This window comes from Puma concolor, chromosome B3, assembly GCF_028749965.1.
Source record: "Puma concolor isolate L17-30 chromosome B3, mPumCon1.1.hap2, whole genome shotgun sequence".
Lineage (NCBI taxonomy): Eukaryota > Metazoa > Chordata > Mammalia > Carnivora > Felidae > Puma > Puma concolor.
In genome coordinates this window covers 118,327,179-118,349,778 of record NC_141672.1, presented here as the reverse complement: position 1 = coordinate 118,349,778, position 22,600 = coordinate 118,327,179, and the positions used below count along the sequence as shown (strand labels likewise).

The window sequence follows — 22,600 nt, the reverse complement described above, 5'->3', positions numbered from 1 at the left end:
GCTTGTGAGTTCCCAAACTACTGTTGTCCAGATTGCTGAGAGTAGTCCTATTAATGATTTCTTTCATAAAGAAATACATTTACTGTATCCTCTGAAGGGACTTGATATTTAGTATATTGGTAGAGAAAACTTAATTGGGGAACCACTGGAAGGTAGAAATGTTTACCCATTTGAATATGTGGACTTAGGAATTGCATGTCACGTTTTATTTGTTAGGTAACAGAATCTCTTATAGCAAGGGCCTGCACAAAAAGCAGAAAAAAAAATTGGAGACATTAAAATACCCCATAGTTTCTCTGACTTTTTAAAAGAAAACATTAAAAAGAAAATGAAAATAATTTTTTTTTTGAAGTTTGGTCCATGGAAATAGAGCAGTTAAATAGGGATAGTGAAGAAAAAGTGAGTTAAAGAGAACTTCAGCTACCTCCATTATGACCTCAAACTTTCTAATTGATTAAGTTCTTTCCAGCTTATCTCTTAACTCAGGCAAGAGACCCTGCGGGCAAAGCATCCTGTGACGGAACCGAAACTATCCCCTCAAGCAACAAGAACTGCCCTGAGCCTGCAAGACCCCGTGTGATTGACTCCAAGACAAGGATCCAGTGAACCTTCACTGCCCACGTGCATGTACCCACCCACCATTGTCCCACATTTTCCTTATATAAGCCTGGAAGTATTTTCGGCACTTTGGAGACAGTCTGAGCCGCTAGTCCGCCGTCTTCCCGGTGTTGGCCTCACTGAAATAAACTCCTTTCTTGTTCCACCACCGCTCGTCTCTGTGCCTCTGGATTTTGTCAGCAGCCAGTGGCCGAACCTGATCTGTTTGAACCCCCAGAGCCAGGTGCTCTTGCATCCCTGCCCAGCCCCCTACATGAGTAGAAACAATTAGACTTGAGCACACTATACTTTAAAAAAAAAAAAAAAATAACACGAAGTAGGTCTGATTGCAAGCACTACCTCCACTGCTTTCCTTTGTGTATTTTTCGGCAGCTCTAAGAACAACCCAGGAATTGACCCAGCTGGAGGTAGACTAGAAATGCACATGATAAACCACTGAAATGTTAAGTTTTTTACTTGTTTAATCAATCTATGTATATTCATTTTTTATGAAAAAATGTTTTTTTCTTTTTTAAAAATAAAAACACACCTGTCAGAATGACTAAAATAAAAAACACAAGACGGGGCACCTGGGTGGCTTAGTTGGTTAAGCATCCGACTCTTGATTTTGGCTCAGGTCCTGATCCCAGGGTGGTAGGATTGAGCTCTGCTTCTTGTTCTGGACTGGGCATGGAGCCTGCTTAAGATTCATTCTCTCTCTCTCTCTCTCTCTCTCTCTCTCTCTCTCTCTCTCTCTATATATATATATATATATATATATATATGTATATCCCTCCCTCTCCCCTCCCCCCGCCAAACACACACACACACACACACACACACACACACGCACGCACGCAAGAAACAAGTTTTGGCAAGGATGTGGAGAAATAGCAACCCTCGTGCACTGTTGGTGGGGATGCAGACGGTGCAACCCTATGGAAAACACCATGGATGGTCCTCAAAAAATTAAAAATAGAAATATCCTGTGATCCAGTAATCGCACTACTGGGTATTTACCCAGAGAATACCAAAACACAAATTCAAAGGGATACGTGAAACCCTATGTTTACTGCAGCATTATTGACAGTAGCAAATTATGGAAGCAACCCAAGTGTCCATCGATTGATGAATGGATAAAGAAGATGTGTGTGTGTGGGGGGGGGTATATATATACATGAATGTATGTGTATGTGTATATATATATGTCCAAATATATACATATATATATATATATATATATATATATATATATATACCCACACACTGGAATATTCAGTCATAAAAAAAAAAAAATGGGGCGCCTGGGTGGCGCAGTCGGTTAAGCGTCCGACTTCAGCCAGGTCACGATCTCGCGCTCTGTGAGTTCGAGCCCCGCGTCGGGCTCTGGGCTGATGGCTCAGAGCCTGGAGCCTGTTTCCGATTCTGTGTCTCCCTCTCTCTCTGCCCCTCCCCCGTTCATGCTCTGTCTCTCTCTGTCCCAAAAATAAACGTTGAAAAAAAAAATTAAAAAAAAAAAAAATGAAATCTTGCATTTGCAAGAGAGTATAATGCTAAGTGAAGTAAGTCAGAGAAAGACAAATACCATATGATTTCATTCATATTTGGAATTTGAGGAACAAAACAAAGGAACAAAGAGGAAAAAAAGACAAACCAAAAAACATTCTCAACTATAGAGAACAAACAGATAGTTATCAGAGGGGAGCTGGGGGAATGAGTGAAATAGGTGAAGATGATTAAGAACGGCCTTGATGATGGGGCACCTGGGTGGCTCAGTCAGTTAAGCGTCCAACTTTTGGTTTCAGCTCAGGTCATGATCTCACAATTTGGGATTATCGCAGAGCCTGCTTGGGATTCGCTGTCTCCCTCTCTCTCTGCCCCTCCTCTGCTCATGCTCGCTCTGTCTCAAAAATAAATAAATATTTTCTTAAAAGGTACATTTGATGAACACTGAGTAATATTATGGAATCGTTGAGTCATTATTATCATACACCTGAAACGAATATAACAACTACACTGGAATTAAAATTTTTAAAAAAGGAAAAAAAAAATGAAATATTGCCTTTAAAACAAGAACCATTTATAGTTAGAAATCGCTACACAGATTTGGTTTTAATTTCCAACTTTTTTTTTTTTTTTGGTGAGAAATTTGGAGGGCTGCCAATGGAGTTTTGGAATTTTTTTTCATTTTTAGAAAATTTTTAGTGGTAGCAGTAGTTATAGTATAAGTATACTGATAGTAACTTAAGTAAGCAAATAGAACTAATTTGGATTTAATTTGAAATTCATGTAAATTTTTTCATTTTATTTTTTTTAAGAAGTAAAAATGGAAAAACAGGTAAATGGTTTTGATTCAGCGTTTTACAGATTAATGCCATGTTTGGGGTGTTTTAGTGTCTTTAACAAAAATGTGACAGGTTTTGGTTACATGGTGGCCCATTATATTGACATTTCATAATTTATTCATTTTCTTATTAATTTTTGGTTTAGGTTGTTTCTAACATTTTGTCATTAGAAAGAAAGCAAGAGTGAATATTCAAATAGCCAGTATTCATTGCAACATTGTTTCTAATGGCAAAATATTTGAAACAACAAGAGTGTTTATGTTTATATAGGTTTGTCTGCTTTGTACCTTCATGCTGATGTTTCTGTACACTCATTCCTAGAACTGGTGGTGTGGGTCATAGGGTTTGCATTTTTAAAACTGCTTGGTTAGTGCCAAATTGATACAAAGAAGTGGCATGGATTATATATAGTTGCCACATTGTATGAAAGCACCTCTTTCCCATATTATTACCAATACTGTATGTTTTCAGTCTTTTTAATTTTGTTAATTGGTAGGCAGAAATGGCATCTTTATTTTTTTTTAATTTTTTTTAACGTTTATTCATTTTTGAGAGACAGGGAGAGACAGAGCATGAGCAGGGGAGGGGCAGAGAGAAAGGGAGACACAGAATCTGAAGCAGCTCCAGGCCCCGAGCTGTCAGCACAGAGCCGGACGTGGGGCTCAAACCCACGAGCTGTGAGATCATGACCTGAGCCGAAGTCAGACGCTCAACCGACTGAGCCACCCAGGCGCCCCAGAAATGGCATCTTTAAAAAATTTTTAAATATATATATATTTTTTTTAAAGTTTATTTTGAGAAAGAGAGTGCCAGTGACCGTGGGGGAGGGGCAGAGAGAGAGAGGGAGAGAGAGAATCCCAAGGAGGCTCTGCATAGTCAGCACAGAGCCTGATGCAGGGCTCAAACCCACAAACTGTGAGATCATGACCTGAGCTGAAATTGGATGCTTAACCAATTGAGCCACCCAGCTGCCCCCAAAATGTATCTTTTTAAATCTATACATTTTATTTAGCTTTTGACTTGGTTATGCATGGACATGGTTTAAAATTTTAAAGGCATGAAAGTTTATAGTTTCCTAGCCTGTTTCCCAACCCCAATTCAGTTCCTCTCTCCAGAGGTGATCAATATTATCAGTGTTTTGTGTATCCTTCTATAAGTATTTTATGCATATATATGAACAAATTCATATAATTTGGTTTTTTTTTTTATTAATTGGCATATCTCTTTATCATACATATACAACAGAGTGGATACAAAAGTCCTGTATATACATAGGATTATTTCTGGATTTTATTCTGTTCTTTAAAATTCCTATTCTTATGCACCATGTTTCTTTTTGTCTTGGTTGCATTATATGACCTTTAGTACAATATTGCATAGTAGTAGTAATAAAAGGGCTCCTGGCCTTTCAGTCTGTAATAGAAAAAAATAATTCTAATGTTTCATTATCTAATGTTATGATTGCTGAAGTTTCTGTCAGATAACCCTTACCAAATTAAGAGACTTCCCTCTATTTCTAGTTTGCTAAAATTAAAAAAGAAAATCATATGGGGCGCCTGGGTGGCGCAGTCGGTTAAGCGTCCGACTTCAGCCAGGTCACGATCTCACGGTCCGTGAGTTCGAGCCCCGCATCAGGCTCTGGGCTTGATGGCTCAGAGCCTGGAGCCTGTTTCCGATTCTGTGTCTCTCTCTCTCTCTGCCCCTCCCCCATTCATGCTCTGTCTCTCTCTGTCCCCCCAAAAATAAATAAACGTTGAAAAAAAAAATTAAAAAAAAAAAGAAAATCATAATGGGTGTTGAATTTTATCCCATGCATTTTCGACATCTGTTGAGAAGGTTATATACTTTTTTCTCCCTTAGTATGTGTTAATATAAAAATTACTTTGATAGATCTCTTGATATTAAACTGCCCTTACATTCCTGGGATAAGCCCTCTTTGGTTATGAGGTGTACTTCCTCTATTATATTGCACTTTAAAGTCTTTTTTTTTTTTTTTAATGTTTATTTTTGAGTGAGAGAGACAGAGCGTGAGCAGGGGAGGGGCAGAGAGAGGGAGACACAGAATCTGAAGCAGGTTTCAGGCTCTGAGCTGTCAGCACAGAGCCCAACACAGGGCTTGAACTCCCATACCGAGAGATCATGGCTTGAATGGAAGTCAGATGCTTCCCACTGAGCCACCCAGGCACCACTATTATACTGCACTTTATATAACATGGGAGCCATTTGTGCCATGAAGGTTTAATAGAACATTATGTAAAAGTTATCAGAGTCTGTGGGTATTTTTTTTAATAGGGGATATTTGACAACTCTTGTTTTTTAATTTACATTTCTTTGATACTCAGTGGTCACTAGTATTTTTAAAGATAAACCTTAAGGGGCGCCTGGGTGGCGCAGTCGGTTAAGCGTCCGACTTCAGCCAGGTCACGATCTCACCGTCTGTAAGTTCCAGCCCCGCGTCGGGCTCTGGGCTGATGGCTCGGAGCCTGGAGCCTGTTTCCGATTCTGTGTCTCCCTCTCTCTCTGCCCCTCCCCCGTTCATGCTCTGTCTCTCTCTGTCCCAAAAAAATAAATAAAAACGTTGAAAAAAAAATTAAAAAAAAAAAAAAGATAAACCTTAAAATTTCCTTGGTTCTTCCTCCTCTTTCTACTTCCTAAATGTTAATAATGTTCTTCAGAGTTCTGTTGCTCATTCATACATATTTATTAGGAGATGTTATTAGAGATATTTGTGCCAGGGGTAGTGCTAGGAACTAGTGAATAAAATAGACCTCATCCCTGCCTTCACAGAACTTCCCTCCTTGCTGCTCAATTTTCCTTTTCCAGTCTGGCTCCCCTACTGCCAACAATCATTTTTGGGGCCACGGGAGGACCAAAGTTAACATCTCATCCCTTTACTTAAAGATCTCTATTGACTCCTTCATGTCTATAGGATTCTGTCTGGAATCTGAAGCACAGCATAAAAGGGCCTTCCATTGTGGCTTTACGTCCAAGTCAGCTCATTCACACCATTCTCTGTCAATACAAACTGGACACACCAGCTACACTGTGTCCCCAATAATTCCTATTCTTTCTTGACTCTGCCTCTACACATTTTGTTTTCTCCAAACTAGAATCCTTCTGTCTGCCTGGCAGATTTCTACTCATCTTTCAAGGCACTCCTCTAAAAAGACTTTTAAAAAAATTCTCCTAGAGATAGTGTGAATTCCATAGCATTCTGTTCATAAATATGTCCTAAGACTTACAAAATTATATGACGATGACTATTTACTTATACATCTGCCTCCATATTTAAATGACTGTGAACTGCTCAGAGTAGGGTCTTTCTCTCTCTACATTGTGTCTACTGAACAGCTACTATACTGCTTAGCACAGAGTAGGCCGTCAGCAAATACTTGTAAATGTTTGCCTGACTACGTGACTGGCTGCCTGAAAGAGGTCTACTGTTTGGTTGCCTTGAAGGGAATACTACCGCTGTTAGTTATGTCAGGTTGCCCGAGAGGCCAGGATTAGAACAATATACACTTGAATACTCCCTCTTTCTTCTTCCTTCACCCTAAGAATTCTGTGTGTGGGGGGGAGGGGTTGTGGGACATATATGAAGAAAATTGTATATTTATTGGTATTTTTCTGTTGACTTTAATTTTTTAATTATTAAAAATATAAAAACAATTATATAGGTTGATGGGATCATGGGTAACCTTTTCTTTTCTGCATTTTCCTTTGTTTCCAAACATGGTAAAATCAGAAATTTTTCTTAAGGCTTTTTCCTTCCCAGATGCAGTAAAGTCCTATTTAGGAAAGCATTGGCCCATGTAGTGCCTGGGTGGCTCAGTTGGTTGGCTGTCCCACTCTTGATTTTGGCTCAGGTCATGATCTCACAGTTTCTGGGATTGAGCCCCATGTCTGGCTCTGCACTGGCAGTGTGGAGTCTGCTTAGGATTCTCTCTCCTCTCCCTGCTGCTCATGCGCACGTGCTCTCTCTCTCTCTCTCTCTCTCTCAAAATAAAGTGTTAAAAAAAAAAAAAAAAGCATTGTTCAGAATACACTTATCTTGATGAGCACTGAGTAATATATAGAATTGTATACCTGAAACTAACAGCACTGTATGTTAACTATACTGGAGTTAAAATTACAAACAACAACAACAACAACAACAACAAAATTAGCTCTTTTAAAATTACATTTTAGGGAAAGGCAAATTTTCCTAAGAAAGTGAAGATATTTGAGATAAACAAGTAAATGTTAATTCAAAGGAACTAGGTTTATTTCCATATTTGGCACAATAACAAAGGGCTAATGGAAAGATTATAGTTTTCAGTTCAGAAATTGAACAAATATCACCTTGCTGCATTGTAGCAAGCTAGTGTGTTGGCTCAGAATCTGTTTCCTAGCAGATATGAATTGAAGGGATTAGTAGACATAACAAAACAATTCACAAGGAAGAAGAGACAGGGAAACAAGCGGAAGAGAAGTTTTCTAAGATAGTTTACTAATGCACTGATGAGGAAATAGCATATTAGATGAAATACAGAGGTAACCTCAAAAACCTGTTACAGAGGTAACACAGAGGCTTATATTTTTTTGCGTGGTGTTTGTCCTGCACAAACTTGTGCCTTTATTATAATGAGAAATAGTCCTTACTCAGTTTAATGCTCGGGATGGCAGTGTAGTCTGAAAGTAGGGACAAAAGGATTTAGAGATGGGAGCGGGGTTATAAATACTTCCCAACCCATCTTCTGTATTGTGCAGAAGGAGTTGCTCTTTTAGAGACTTTTGTCATGCAGTAGAACACATACTGGAAGTTTCAAATTTAAATTTATGCTTTTGGATAAAATGGATTAGAGAGAGTGGACTGCTACAGGTTGAAGAGAAACCAGTCACTTGATTCTGAGAAACTGTAATTCAATTGAAAGAAGTTTTAGTGTAGAATGACTGGAGTAAAGAAAAAGAATGGACCTACATTCCAAGACTACCTACTGCGTGCCAGATGCTCTGGTGCTTTTCTATCAGTTGTCTCATTCGTGCCTTATCTATACAGATGAGGACCTGAGGCTCAGAGAGGTTAAATGACGCCCAAATATCACATAGCAGTGAGTGAGAGGATGACTGCTCACACTGACTCACACACCCACTAGACTTGTTCTCTGATGGTTAGGTGGTTGACAGCCCCAAGAGGCAGAAATTTTCTATTTCTTTCAAAAGCAGTTTTCTTATAGGTCTCGCTCTTTTTCACTCTCTCCTACATTGTGTTGGAACACAGGATTAAAGATACTTTGGAACTGAGTATGCCAGCATGTTTTCCGTGATCTTTTGGGTGGCTAGCCTTTTGCCTAGAGCTGATCTCGAAATTGTAGCTGCTCCTGGGGAGTTTGATGTAACCCGAAGACTGTTGGTTTTGTTCTCTCCAATAACATATTTAACACCAGTGGGTAGAATCTGGGGTGTAATCCACTTGACAGATTTCTCAGCCATGTTCTAGCAGGCTCCCCAGTATCTTTATCTTCATGGCCATAGTCAAGAAACTTGTTATCTACTTAAATGTGATTGTGGGAAAAGTATGTAATTATAGTAAGCTTTTTGACTATGCTGTAACAAATCTTACTGGTACCTGAAAAGTGGGTTGAGGAGGGTTGCAAGTGGTTATGTTAATTTTTCTATACACCAGTTCAGACCTTTTTCCCAAAGGAAAACCAAAGCTGTTTGAACTGTGACCGTGACTTAGCTGACAGGTATTAACAAGTTATGGTTAACTTATAAGCCTAGATAGATTCAAACCGTTGACCTTGAGTTGAAGTATTTTATAAGCTGTGACTCATCTTCTGGCTCATCCTTTTGTTCACCAGGAAATAACACTGAATATTAATTTCAGGAATTTCAGTTATCCCTTATGAAGAGTGTGTTGCTCATTAAAATTGCTGGGACTTGTTTTTCTGGTACCAACAGGACCACAAATTGGTCTATAGTTAGTGGTTGTACTGAATTCCTGCGTAAACGGGAAGGTACCTGATTAACTGTCTAGAGAAAGCCCGTTGAAGATGGGGCCATCCTTTCTGACTTTTTTTTTTTTTTTTAATTTTTTTTCAACGTTTTTATTTATTTTTGGGACAGAGAGAGACAGAGCATGAACGGGGGAGGGGCAGAGAGAGAGGGAGACACAGAATCGGAAACAGGCTCCAGGCTCCGAGCCATCAGCCCAGAGCCTGACGCGGGGCTCGAACTCACGGACCGCGAGATCGTGACCTGGCTGAAGTCGGACGCTTAACCGACTGCGCCACCCAGGCGCCCCTCTGACTTCTTTAATAAGAGGTTCATCTCTTCTACAAGAGAGAGAGGGATGCAGGATGGTGAATCTGAGGCTGAACCTAACAGATGGTGTGTGTGTATGTGTATTTGTATCTGTAAATATCACATCACTGTTTACAGTACACTGGACTCTCTTCATGCAAGCCCTAGTCAGGCCAGATCAGGAGGAATTGTTCCCGTGCTTAAAGCCAAGAATAACATCCTGACCAGCAGGGGACAGAGGTCAGCTCAAGGCAACTGCTCTAGGGAGCTACAGGACATTAAGAACTTTGAAGGAACTGAATTTAGTATAAGTAGGAAGCCAATATGTATTATGTACGTACTTTGAAAGAAGTGTGTGAAACCTATGTGTGTGTCTCTGTCTTTTTTTTCCTATGGGTCTCTTATTAAGGCATAGCTTATTTGTGAAAAATGAAAAATCATCTTAATGGGATGTGTTATGACTTCACCTCCTCGCTATTTTAACTATATTTCCCCCTCCTACCTGCATATTGATTTGTCTGTTTATTGTTTTTATTAGAAAAAGGGGGAAAGTATGTTCTACTGTTACTCTGTGTTTTATTCTACAGGCAGCTTCAGACAAGGCTGGATTGAAGGATGATATGTTAATTAAAAAACAAATACCCTTTACAAAATCTCCTGGGGACCTTCCAGGCTGGCTGAAGTTTTGTTTCTGCTATCTTTCTGTGCCCACTCCTCTTCTTGTCCCTTCCATCTTTCCTCATTCTGATGCTGGCCACTCACCCCACGGAGGCAGCTCAGACTGTTTGCTGGTGGAGCATTCTAAGTTTGTCCTGTTGTCTTCTCTGGGACTCATTGCTCTGGTCCGACTTAAACTGGTTCTGGGCCAAAGTGATCATCTGAAAGCTTTTCTTCTTGGCCTTTATTTCTTGGCTCTTTTAATGCACTTTGCCTGATTAGTTTTGCTGTTTCTCTCCTTTTCCAGTGGTGTAAGTTATACTGCTTCGGTTGGAAGGTTCTAAAGCTCAGGTGCAGCCTGAGGCCTCTTAGATTTTACTTTGGTTTTGTAAAGTGCCTTTTTCCTTTCCTAGAAATTGGGGGATGAATAGGCGCTCTTTTGTGAGGTATTGCTGACCTTCCTGGGACTCTAGTTTGCTAGTTGTTTAAACACATATGTAGCAACTTGAATTGTATTTGCAAAAGTAGGACTTTGTTGCCAAGATTCTGAAGTAGGTCAATTGCTTGTTACCCTTTCCCCTCTTGTTTTTAAATTGAAAAATTAAAGAGAGAATTACCTTGTCCATGGCCACATAGCAGGCTGGTCTTAACACCTTTTAAAGCAAACCTTATTTTTCCATTCCTTGTATTTCTTAGCACAGATATTAACAAATAGTTAATGAATCCATAATAGTTTAATAAATACATCTTAACTGTGGGTTGATTGATCAATTAAGTTTCAGAATTCTTATCAAGTTGGTCACATTTTGGACCAGCAGGTGAGAATAGTGTCTGGGTGGAAGGGACCAGATAGCCTTGCAGAAAGTGTTTAGCAGTTGAGAATATGCATGCAAAAAATCCTGATGTAGAGGTGCCTGGCTGGCTCAGTCACTGGAGACTCTTGATCTTGGGATTGTGAGTTCAAGCCCCAATATGTGTGTAGAGATTGCTTTATTTTTTTTAAATGTTTATTTGAGAGAGAGAGAGAAAGAGAAACAGAGAGAGAGAGAGCGCACACGGAGGAGGGGCAGAAAGAGAGGGAGACACAGAATCTAAAGTAGGCTCCAGGCTCTGAGCTGTCAGCACAGAGCCCTATGTGGGGCTTGAAGTCATGAACCATGAGATAGATCATGACCTGAGCCCAAGTCCGACACTTAACCTACTGAGCCACCCAGGCACCTCGAGATTGCTTCTAAAAATAAAAAATCTTAAAAAAAAAAAAAAAAATCCTGTTATAAAACCTGTTCAAAAACTGAAGAAACAGGAGAGTAGTTTGGCTAGAGCAGAAACTGGTTAAATGTAAGGAGAAATAGGGTGAGAAAGGATAGAAGGACATGGGTTAATCAAGAGATAGGAAGAATTCTACAAACAGGCATCTTGCTAGCTTGGGATCAGAGAGTGAAGATGAAAATTTCCTACTCCTCCCCCAGTATGAGACTCTCCACCCCTCCCCTGGCAACCACCATCCAGAGGGTCTGTGAATGCCTTTGGGCACTAGTGTCTGATTTGGGGGCTGCCCTGTGAAGCATGAAGAGGTCCTGTGGGATCAGTCAGCGGCAAAGAACAGTTGGCCTTTTGATTTGTTAAATTCTTCATAATAGTTTTGCTGCTCTCAAATAGTATTACTAATTCCAAAGCCAAAACCATTTTCTGATGGTTTTGCTGTATCCAGTTGGCTCGTGGGACCAAAACAGCAGCTGAGACTGCCGTACCATGATGCACTTAAGCAATAACCCTTCAAGGGGCCTGTCCACCTTTTTTTTATTTTTAATCTTAAAACAACAGCAACAACAAAAACAAACTGCTGGGTTGTTTTTTGTTTTGTTTTTTGTTTTCTTTTTTTGCTTTGGGGCCAGTAATTTGCATCCCATTTGGGTGCCTTGGTCTCCCCTCTCCCTCTCACTTTTTCTTCACGCATCCCTATGCTAAGCCCTGCTCTCTGAACCTGACTCTCGCTTCTGGCCTCATTGTGTAGTATGAATTTTAACCATTTCTGCTTTTAGACCTGTTTTCCATCTTTTGTCTTTCCCTGCTCCCTGTAGAAATTTTGGGTTCAGATTTGCTTGAGGGAAGGATGATATTTTTTCATGCTTTTTTGTTTTTTGTTTCCATAAATATGTTCTCTACTAACTAATTTTTCTTTCCTTTTTTTGTCAAACAGGCCACCAAGCAGTTTCTTGAAGAGATTAACAAGTGGACAGTTCAGTACAATGTTTCCCCTCTCTCTTGGAATGTGGCTGTCAAGTTCCTCATGGCCCGGAAGTTTGATGTGCTCCGTGCCATAGAGTTGTTCCACTCCTACAGGGTATGTAGCTGGGGATGGGCCAGACTTGTGGCAGCTGGGCTCTCTGTGTTGCTGCTTTCTCTGCCACACACTACACACAGTGGTTCTCTGAGTGTTCTCCCCACTCTCATTAAAAAAAAAGTGGGTCAATATCCAAGAACCCTACCTGGGAGTTAGAAAATCCTCTGAGGAGACACAGAACCTCTCTAAGTTAAAAAAGGAAGAGGGCCCATGGGTGGCTCAGTCAGTTGAGCATCCAACTCCTGATCTCAGCTCAGGCCATGGTCCCAGGGTTGCACTGGGCTCCACGCTAGGCATGGAGCCTACTTGGGATACTCTCTCCTTCCCTCTGCCCTTCCCCTGTGTGCTCTCCCTCTCTCTAAAAAAAATTAAATTAAAAAAACAAAACAGGAGGATAAGGCATGCTAGGATTAGTTTAAGACTAAACACTTACCTAGACCTGTCTTGTGGGTCATTCTCATACAGTATTCAGTCATTTATCCAACAGATGTTTATTGTATACATACTGTGTTCCAGGGGCAGAGATTACTACTTAGAAAGAGAGAGTAAACACACAATTATAGAAAGTTATGATAGGGCACAACTGCCTTCTGTGGAAGCACATTTCATTAGAAGGGTCAAGGAAGCCTTCTTAAAGGAAGTGACTTATAAATTAAAATCTGAAGAATGAGTAGGAATCTGACAGGTAGGGGAGCATGGCAGAGAGAATAGCAAGTTCAGATGCCTAGTGACAAAACAGAAATTGAGCTGAGCAGAAATGTTCAGTGGGAGTGGGGGCATGGCAACAGATTGAGCAGCAGGAGTAAACAAGGCCATGGGGCGCCTGGGTGGCTTAGTCAGTTAAGGGGCTGACTTCAGCTCAGGTCATGATCTCTCGGTCCGTGAGTTTAAGCCCCACATCGGGCTCTGTGCTGACAACTCAAAGATGGGAGGCTGCTTCGGATTCTGTGCCTTCCTCTCTGTCTGTCTCCGTCCCTCTCCTGCTTGCTCTCTCTCTCTTTCTCTCTCTCTCTCTAAAAAATAAATAAACATTTTTAAAAAAATGAAAAAACAGAAGAAGTAAACAAGGCCAGATCGTAGAGTATTTGTTTTTTCTTAAGGGCAGAGAAATTCATTGAAGGTAAAAACAGCAGAATAACTTGATCAGATTTGCATCCTGGAAAGATTTTCTCACTGTGCTTTAGAGAATGGATCAGGAGGGCTATACTGGAGACAGACCTGTTAGATGGTCATTGTACTTACTGGGAGAAAGATGAGTGTGGTGTCATTAAGTGTAGTGTCAGGGGAGATACAGGAAAAATGGGCAGATTTTATAAAAATTGGTAGGACAGGGTTGCTTAAACTGGTGTATAAGGAAAGAGGAGTCAGGGGTTCCAGGTCTTTGATTAGGGTGGCAGGGTAGATGGTGGTAGCATTCACTAATTTTAGGAGACACTGAGATAGTGCAGGTGTGTGGAGAGACAAGGTCATGAGTAGTTCAATTTGGCCATGTTAAGTTTGAAGTGCCATTGGGATATCCAAATAGACATTTTCTCTAAGAAGTTGGAATGTGAATCTAGGGTTCAGAAAAGAAATCTGCACCAGAAGTAGAGATTTCGGAATGACCAAAGTAGAGCTGAATATCAGAGCCATGAGAAAGGGCAAGGTCATCCCGGGAGAGTATGAGGAATCGGAAGATGTGTAGGGCAGGACTTCACTTCAGATTTTTTGCCTCGTTTGGTCCAGTATTGTCTTAAAAGTTGAATGTGAGTGCTTTAGGTAGGGCATGCACTCTAATTCTAGTGCTGCCCTGCCTCTGAAGGCTTTGAATTTGGTTTTAGGGATGAATTGGGCAAGAATATAAACAAAGACCTGGTTTGTTTCATTTACCAATGTGTTCCTAGCACTTAGCTCAGTGCCTGGTACATAGTAATTGCTCTACAAATATTTGCAGAATAAATGAATGAGTCAGTGAGTGAATTGAGTGAGCAAATGAATAAAAAAAAAAAAAACCCACAAAAGAGACTTAGAAGCAGTAGTTGAAGAAGTAGGAAAACTGAGAGAGTAGTCTTTGATACAGAATGTCTCAGGGAAAAGGGAATGTGAGTGGTCAACCTTGTCATGTGAAAGGAGGACTGAAAATGCTGACTGGGTTCACTGACAGGAAGGAAGGTCCTACCACTGGAGCAGGAGCTCTCAGTGGGGTAATTAGATTGGGGGGAAATGAGAATGCAATAGATTGAGTGTGGGGGAACTGAGCATGAGTTTAAAGAATCTTGCTGTGGACATAAGAAAAATGAGGTCATTGTAGGTCTTGTTGGAGAAAGTATCAGTGGGGAGGGATGGCTCCATTTTAAGATGGGAGAACCCTAAGCCTAGAGGATATGTGAGGATGTCTGCCTCCAGCCAGTGTTTGAGTCCATATGTTAATATCCTGCTCTAATATCACTACTGATATATGTTTAAGAACTTTGACCCTGCACTCTAACCATACATATTAGTTGGACTTCAGTGTTAGGCTTCTCAGTGATTTAAAGCAAAATATCATACCTACGAGGCTGATAAGGTAGATTGGCTGAGAATTCAGACAACACTCAGTTGGCCTGAAGCATGTTACAAAGGAATTCCTGATCCAATTAATGGACTTCTAAAGTCCTTTATCTCTGAGATTTGATGGTTACATAAAGCCGTCCTGGATATACAGTATTTCCATACTAATTGACGTTGCTGTGCTTTATTTTTAGGAAACACGAAGGAAGGAGGGCATTGTGAAGCTGAAACCTCATGAGGAGCCTCTCCGTTCTGAGATCCTTAGTGGAAAATTCACCATCTTAGTGAGTCTTTATGAACCTGTCTTGTAGTGTGTCATTACTTCCTTTTGTAGCTGTTGTCCTCTTTGGATTTTGTACCTAGATAACCTTATCCTGAATCTAGAGAATCTCAACATTTGGGAGCAAACATGAAGCAGCTATGTGGTTTGCACAAGATTATTCTAGTAACAAGTGAAATGATGGAGAATCAGTTGTACAATAGATTCAGCAAAGTTTCTTCTTTGGTCCATTAAGGTTAGTGAAGGTCTTTGGATGGGTATCCAGTATTTCAGAGGCCCATCCTTATTGGAACAAGCTGCCTCCCCCTAGAGAGCACAGCCTTTCAGATAAGTATACAATGGTACTTTTAAGGCAGAGCATGGAAACCATGGTTGTATTCTGTGGTTTTCCCCTGCTGCGTGTTTCTTTTGCCATTCTATCTGGGAAATTAGCTAGGCAGCCAGTGTAGACCATCCTTTAATCTCTCTGCAGTTGATGAGTTAAGGGAACGTAGTTTTTTTTGCTACCAAACAAGTAATGATCCAAGGGGTGCTGAGCATCAGGTGTGGGATGAAATAAACTTTCTTCACTTCCTGGAGCAACTAATGCAAGTCAGAGAAGTATTGCTAGCATCTGTTCTCTTCATATGAAACTTTTGTCTAGGAGAAGCCTTAGTGATTGTTGTGATACTGTATTTGGTTTCAAAATATTTCTTGGGGTTTTTTTGTTTGTTTGTTTTTTCTCTAGAATGTTCGGGACCCAACAGGAGCTTCCATTGCCCTCTTCACTGCCAGATTGCATCATCCCCACAAGTCAGTCCAACATGTGGTACTTCAGGCTCTGTTTTACTTGCTAGACAGAGCTGTAGATAGGTGAGCATGAAGATTATCTTTTATTTGGTCTGTATCCAGATGGAGAAATGACAGTCCTTGACTAACTTGATTTACTTAGCAGTACCTTCACCATGTTCCTGGGATATGCCTTGGGAAGTGCTATGAATAGAAAACATTCCATGTCCTTAAGGGCTTGGCTTGTTTCCAGTCACTATCAAGATGGTGGGTATTCTGTATGTTTATATGCTTGGCTCTATTTCAGGATAACAGAAACTGAGAAAGCCAATTGACTAGTTATCCTCAGCATATTGAGAATTACCTATTGAGAGTGAAGGGGAAGTGACTTGTGCTGGTTCTTTTTGCTCATTTGCCCCTGAATATTGATTTTCAAAACAGTCTAGGGTCTCAGTTTCTTTGTAAAATAGGAAAAATGTCATTAGCTTAGAGGATTTTGAGAATCAGCATTCAGGAGAGAAGAGTCCAAAAGTGTAAAGTTAAGCAAAATCATCTTTTTAAACAGATGCATGAGCAAAAAGAATCAGCTCAGGTCATTTCTCCTTCCTTCTTCAAGGTAAATGGTATTACGACTATTTTACAGACAATGAAACTGAAGCCCCAAGAAGTTATGTGACTCCTTTAGTCATCACATTCCAGTCCAGCTAGGCCTAACATCTTGGTTTCTTTGCTCTTGACTGGAGTTATTTGTACCCTACTATGTTGTCCTTTTGCCATACTTCCTTTTTTGCAGTTTGTTATTGCACTGGATGTCATTGGCTAGCTCTCTGCCATTAAAAGAGATATATCGAGGGCTGAAACCTGAGATAGTGAAAGACAGCTGTGTACGACTTCAGTCATACGGTGGACTCAGAGAGGGTGCAGATAGCCAAGTGATTATCTGAAGTGGGGCTGTCCAATTCACTCGTTGCTGCCTTCCTAATGTTACTTTCATAGTATTTAGCTTCTGCTTTTGATGCTCAGTGGGAGATATATCCAAACCACACACAGCATTAGTTTGAAAAAGAGAAGTTACTAAGGTAAGGAGAGAGGACCAGTAGTCTTAGAGGCCCTGTACTGCCCAATCAGAAGTGTGGAATTTCTCAGTTCGTCTTTCCTGTGATTGGTCTTCAGGCATAATTTCCAGAATATATAGGTTCCTTTGAAATCCTTTAGCTCAGGAGAATGAATGAAAGGTGCCTTTACCAGAAAATTCACTGGCCTTCCTTCTTGGGCAGCTTAGAGTCAGAGCTCTCCTATAGGCATGGCAGTGGCCAAAGCTTGCTCTATCCAATGTGAGTATTGATTGGATCCCTCAGGAGAACCACAAGGGTGTAAACATACTTAAAACTGTTCTCATGAGGGGCCCCCAGGTAGCTCAGTCAGTTGAGTGTCCGACTTCAGCTCACGTCATGATCTCATGGTTCCTGGGTTTGAGGCCCGCATCAGGCTCTATGCTGACAGCTCAGAGCCTGGAGCCTGCTTCGGATTCTGTCTCCCTCTCTCTCTGCCCCTCCCCTGCTCACACTCTGTCTCTCTGTCAAAAATAAACAAACACTAAAAAAAAAAAATTTTTTTAAAGAACTTTATTGAAAAAAAAAACCTGTTTTCATGATGTTCACCCTTTTCTTAAAAACCCTAGTGACTCTTCATTATTCAGAAGGTGCAGATAAGATAAATAAATGTGAACCCTTTTCTCCAAGCAAAATATTCTCACTAGTGAGTAGAAATTCTTATTTTCCTATGTTAACTTTCACCAGGATGCAAGAGGAGGAAATCCCTCCTCTTCACTAAATCTTGCCATTTCTTTAAGACTCAACTTCTATGACTGATTCCCTTACCACACTAACCTGTCATAAATAAAATTCTTTTTACCCTGACTTTAACAGCAGTTATTAATACCAATTATTTTGTATTGCATTTTACATAGCCTTATGATGTCATTTATCTTATACTGTTGTTTTCTATGTTTACCACTAGATTGTAAGTTCCATGAGGGCAGGGAATCTTCCTTTTCACATTACATAATAGAAAATCCTCAGATCTCTGAGTGGAGTGTAAATGGTATCATAAGCTTCCAGATACCCATCATCTATCTTCAGAATGATCTATAACCAATCTTATTTCATTGATAGCCTCTCACCCACCCTGTACCCTCAGTTATTTTGAAACAAATGTCAGGGACTATGTTTTAAACATCTTGGTGTTCGCGGGTAGCATCCAGATCAGGAATTTTTATTTAGTAGAATAAAAACAATCGTTCTTAGTACAGAATTAGCTATTATTGTAAACCTCATATTCTGTACCCAGAAAAACAAAAGTCCTACCATATTTGTATTTATTTCACGTGCCTTTACAGGATTGGCAGTTTTTGGGAATATAGACCCTGCATCATTCTGCACTGTACCTTCTTTTTATTAAATTCTGTTTCCCCGGCACTGACTTCTCTTTGTTTCAGTCTTCTGCCGCAGGCTGGCACTGGAAGGGGAAAACCTATAGTTCTTTGAATTTGGCCCTTGATAAGCTAGTGGAAAAATGGGAAGTGTCTACACCTGGATAATCTATTTAGTAATTGTGTCAGTTATGTAACAGCATCTTTGATCTTGGTGAATTATAGTCTCTCTTGTCGCGGGGGAAAAAACGGAGTTAAGATTTGGTGCTGTGACCCGTTAGGACCATTTGAAACTCAGAAACTGCTGGAAAAACTTGGGTCTGCCTCAGAATTAGAGATACTTGAAATGCTTCGTGGGTGGGTACTTCCACCATGCAAAAAAATCAGGATACAAAATAATACTGGGATGTCTGATTTTAGGATTGTTTTGTGCCGAAAAATCTTCTCAATTTTAAATAGATAGGAAAACTGTTGCTATCATCTGTGAGTATCTCAAACATATAATTTATTTCTAATGACCTTTTGGGTGTGCAGATCAGAAGCAGGTAAGATTTGGCTTGGTTGAAGAGTGCACTTTGAGAAGTCTTTAGGCAGTGAGGAGATTGAACTGAAGAATACTTTTCATATCTTCACATGTTCTTAACCTCAATCTGGTAATAAGCTCACCACCTCTTACTTTTCAAGATGCTTTCCCAAGACCATGTGTGGGTTTGTTCTCTTCTGCCAAGTCCTAAGAGATTCCCCATCACTGGGCTTAGAGCTTTGTTTTACATTTTCCCACAGGTCTGAGTATTTTCTTAGCAGTGGGCTTCCAGTCCACTGCATTAGAATTCAGTGACCATTTATTATATGCCTATTTGCAAGAACTATGCTAGAGACTACTGGGAGTGATGAGGTGAACAAAACATGTTTATGCCCCCTAAGAGAGAATCAGATGGCTAGACAAAGTTGAAATGCTTTAAGAGCCATAAAATAATCCCACAGGAAGATTTATGGGGCTACAGGGGGGTAAAGGATGGCAGTACATTTCGATCACAGTTATCCGGGAGGTTTTATGGAAGAGGAAGCTTTTGAGTTGAAGATGGAATGTTACAAAATTTGGATAGGCAGATTCAGAAACCTGGGAGGAAACAGTTCAAATTTTGATAACCTACATGCTCTGGAACATTTCCAGCATAGGAGTTTGGCACTTGATTAACATGCATCAATAAGCATAATTCCAATTCCAGCATGTGGGGGTTTTCTGCCACACCTCCAAGCAGTTCTCAGATACCAGCTTAGTGTTTTACAATCAACTCAGTTCTGACACTGTCTACCTGTTAGATCAGATTCCAGAGGTTAAAGGTTTTCAATCCTACAAGATTTATCTCCCCTACTCCCCACCCCCACCCCCATTCACAGATGGGAGTGGCAAGTTCAGGTTGTCACCTGTGCTTCTTATCAACACGCTATATAGATTGAAGGTTTCAGTGAATTTACTAGAGTGGCTCACAGAACTCAGAGAAACATTTTACTTACTAGGTTACCAAGTTATTATAAAAGGATATAGTCCAGAACAGCTAGACGGAAGGGACGCATAGGGAAAGCTTTAGTGAAAGGGGTGCAGGGCTTCCATGCCCTCTTTGAGAGGGCCACTCTTTCAGCACCTCCATCAGGAAGCTCTCCAAACCCTATCCTTTTGGGTTTTCATGGAGGCTTTATCACGTGGCATGACTGATTAAATCATCCATTGGCTGTTTGAGATTGAACTCAATCTCCAGTCCCTTTCCCTGAGGGGAAAGGGGGGAAGGGGGAGGTATGGGATGAAAGTACCAACCCTCTAATCACTTAGTCAGTTCCCCTGGCAACCACCCTCATCCTTAAGTGATGGCTTGGGGCATTCCAGAAGTTCTCTTATTAACATCACAAAAGACACCTTTAACTCCCGCTTCATTTAGGAATTCCGAGAGTTTTAGGAGCTCTGTGCCAGCAACCACGCTGAAGACCAAATATGTATTTTTTATTATAAATTGCAATATCATGAGAAGCATAGCAAAAACCAAACCAGTGTTCCGGGAGGTAGTTATTTTGGTCCCGCATCTGTCCCATACTCTGATTTTGCCCTAGGCTCTCGACCCGCCTCATCCATCTTATTACTTACAAATGTTTTTGTTCAATGGTTGGTTTACAGTTTTGAAACTCAGAGGAATGGACTGGTATTCATCTATGACATGTGTGGTTCTAATTATACCAACTTTGAGCTGGATCTTGGCAAGAAAGTCCTAAACCTGCTAAAGGTAAGGCTGTGAAAGGGCCCCCTCAACTCTCCTTCAATGGTTAGGATACTTCTTTCCATAATCTTTGGGAGACTGAGGAATGATGTAAACTGCAGACATTATGTTCAGTGTAAAGGTCACCTGTAAATGATGACTAATATTTGCTTCCTCAGAATACTAAATGGTCTTAAAAGTGAAGTGGGAGGAATTAAAATAAGAAATGCACAGGAACATTCTGAGTCATGAAGGTGGGTTGTCCCTCTCCTGGAGTTGTGTAGAATAAGAATTCATGAAGGCCTAGGTATGCTCAGTGTCTGAAAAGTGTCACCTCACTAGTGACTTTCAGACTTTTTTGTCTCAGTCTAGTCAGATATATGTTTTACATGTTGACTTCATATACAAAAGTGTATGTACACTGACCTATACACATGTGTGGAGTTATATATATAGATAAGTCCTTACTTTCTTATCCCAAACTTAAAAAAAAATTTTTTTTAATGTTCATTTATATTTGAGAGACAGAATGCAAGCGGGGGAGGGGCAGAGAGAGAGGGAGACACAGAGTCAGAAGCAGACTCCAGGCTCTGAGCTGTCAGCACAGAGCCCAATGTGGGGCTCAAACTCATCAGCGGTGAGATCATGACCTGAGCTGAAGTCGGATGTTTAACTGACTGAGCCACCCAGGTGCCCTCTTATCTCAAACTCTTAAGTCCAGAAGCATTTTGTAACATTTTGAAGTTTATTTGCTATTTTTTTTTAGTGTTTTGAACTTTAAAAGATAATATGATATATATGCCACTTTATAATCAAACATTAATATTTTTGCAATGAAGGGGCACCTGGGTGGCTCAGTCAGTTGGTCTTCCAACTTCGGCTCAGGTCATGATCTCTTAGCTCGTGAGTTCAAGACCCACATTGGGCTCTGTGCTGACAGCTCAGAGCCTGGAGCCTGCTTGGATTCTGTGTCTCCTCTCTCTGCCCCTCCCTGCTTGTGCTCTGTCTCTTGTCTCTCTCTCTCAAAAATTAATAAACATTAAAAATATATATATATATTTTTGCAATGAAATGTGTTATTCATAATGAATGAGTGGAGACAAATAAAGGCTATAAACAGCCTATGGCATTTCAGGTGAGATTTTGCTGCTCCATGAATTCTTGGACCAAACTTACAAAAGAAAGCTTCAGACTTTCAGAGCTGTTTAGATTCAGAATCCTAGGATTAGGGTGTGTGGATCTGTGTGTATATATTTGTAAAACAAAACAAAAAAGTTTCACAAAACAAGCTTTACCCTTAGTATGTACAGTCACTTTATTATTCTATTTCTTATTGATTTACTTATTTCTTTTTAAAGTTTATTTATTCTGAAAGAGAGAGAGAGAGCACCCAGCAGGGGAGGGGCAGAGAGACCGAGAGGGAGATAGGATCCAGAGCAGGCTCTGTGCTGACAGCAGAGAACCTGATGTGGGGCCTGAACTCACAAACCGTGAAATCATGACCTGAACTGAAGTCGGAAGCTCAACTGACTGTGCCACCCAGGCACCCCTCTATTTCATATTTTAAAATGTTAGTCATGAGCCACTAAATTAATTTAAGGACCCACTGAGTGAGAACCTACAGTGTGAAAAACACTGATCTAAGAGTCTCGGCAGTCTTTGTTCTAGGACCTCCCTTGGGAGTACTGCAAACTGGATTTTTAGAAGTGCTTATTTACTATTATAGCTTTATAACAGCGAGTACATAAAGAAGATGTTATGCTGCATGTTGTTTTCTGGCACTTGGCGTTTGTCACTCATCATCATATTACTAAAATCCCTATTATGCCGTGTAGCTGTGATTCAGTTCTTTGTATTGATGAGAATGATACATGATTTTTTTCTTTATAAATATAGAGTTCTATATTCAGTGGTTATAACTTGGCATTTTTAAAAATTTTTTTAATGTTTTTATTTATTTTTGAGACAGAGAGAGACAATAGAGCCTGAGCAGAGGAGGGGCAGAGAGAGAGGGAGACACAGAATCCAAAGCAGGCTCCAGGCTCTGAGCTGTCAGCACAGAGCCTGATGCGGGGCTTGAACTCAGGGAGCGTGAGATCATGACCCGAGCCGAAG

The 22,600-nt window shown here is 40.4% G+C and overlaps 1 protein-coding gene across 4 annotated transcripts in view; it reads left to right on the top strand.

Annotated features, from left to right (window-relative positions):
* The window catches only part of PTPN9 (protein tyrosine phosphatase non-receptor type 9), an 81,654-nt gene that overhangs the window by 24,937 nt on the left and 34,117 nt on the right, over window positions 1-22,600 (top strand). For 2 of the 4 annotated variants that reach the window (XM_086711255.1, XM_086711256.1), the window contains exons 2-6: window positions 470-841; window positions 12,085-12,228; window positions 14,952-15,041; window positions 15,765-15,889; window positions 20,407-20,512. In XM_086711255.1, the coding sequence (XP_086567381.1) occupies window positions 626-841; window positions 12,085-12,228; window positions 14,952-15,041; window positions 15,765-15,889; window positions 20,407-20,512 (681 nt within the window). In that variant the 5' untranslated portion in view covers window positions 470-625. The remainder of the gene's footprint in view (window positions 1-469; window positions 842-12,084; window positions 12,229-14,951; window positions 15,042-15,764; window positions 15,890-20,406; window positions 20,513-22,600) is intronic. The other 2 variants (XM_086711257.1, XM_025920007.2) reach the window with 1 other exon arrangement.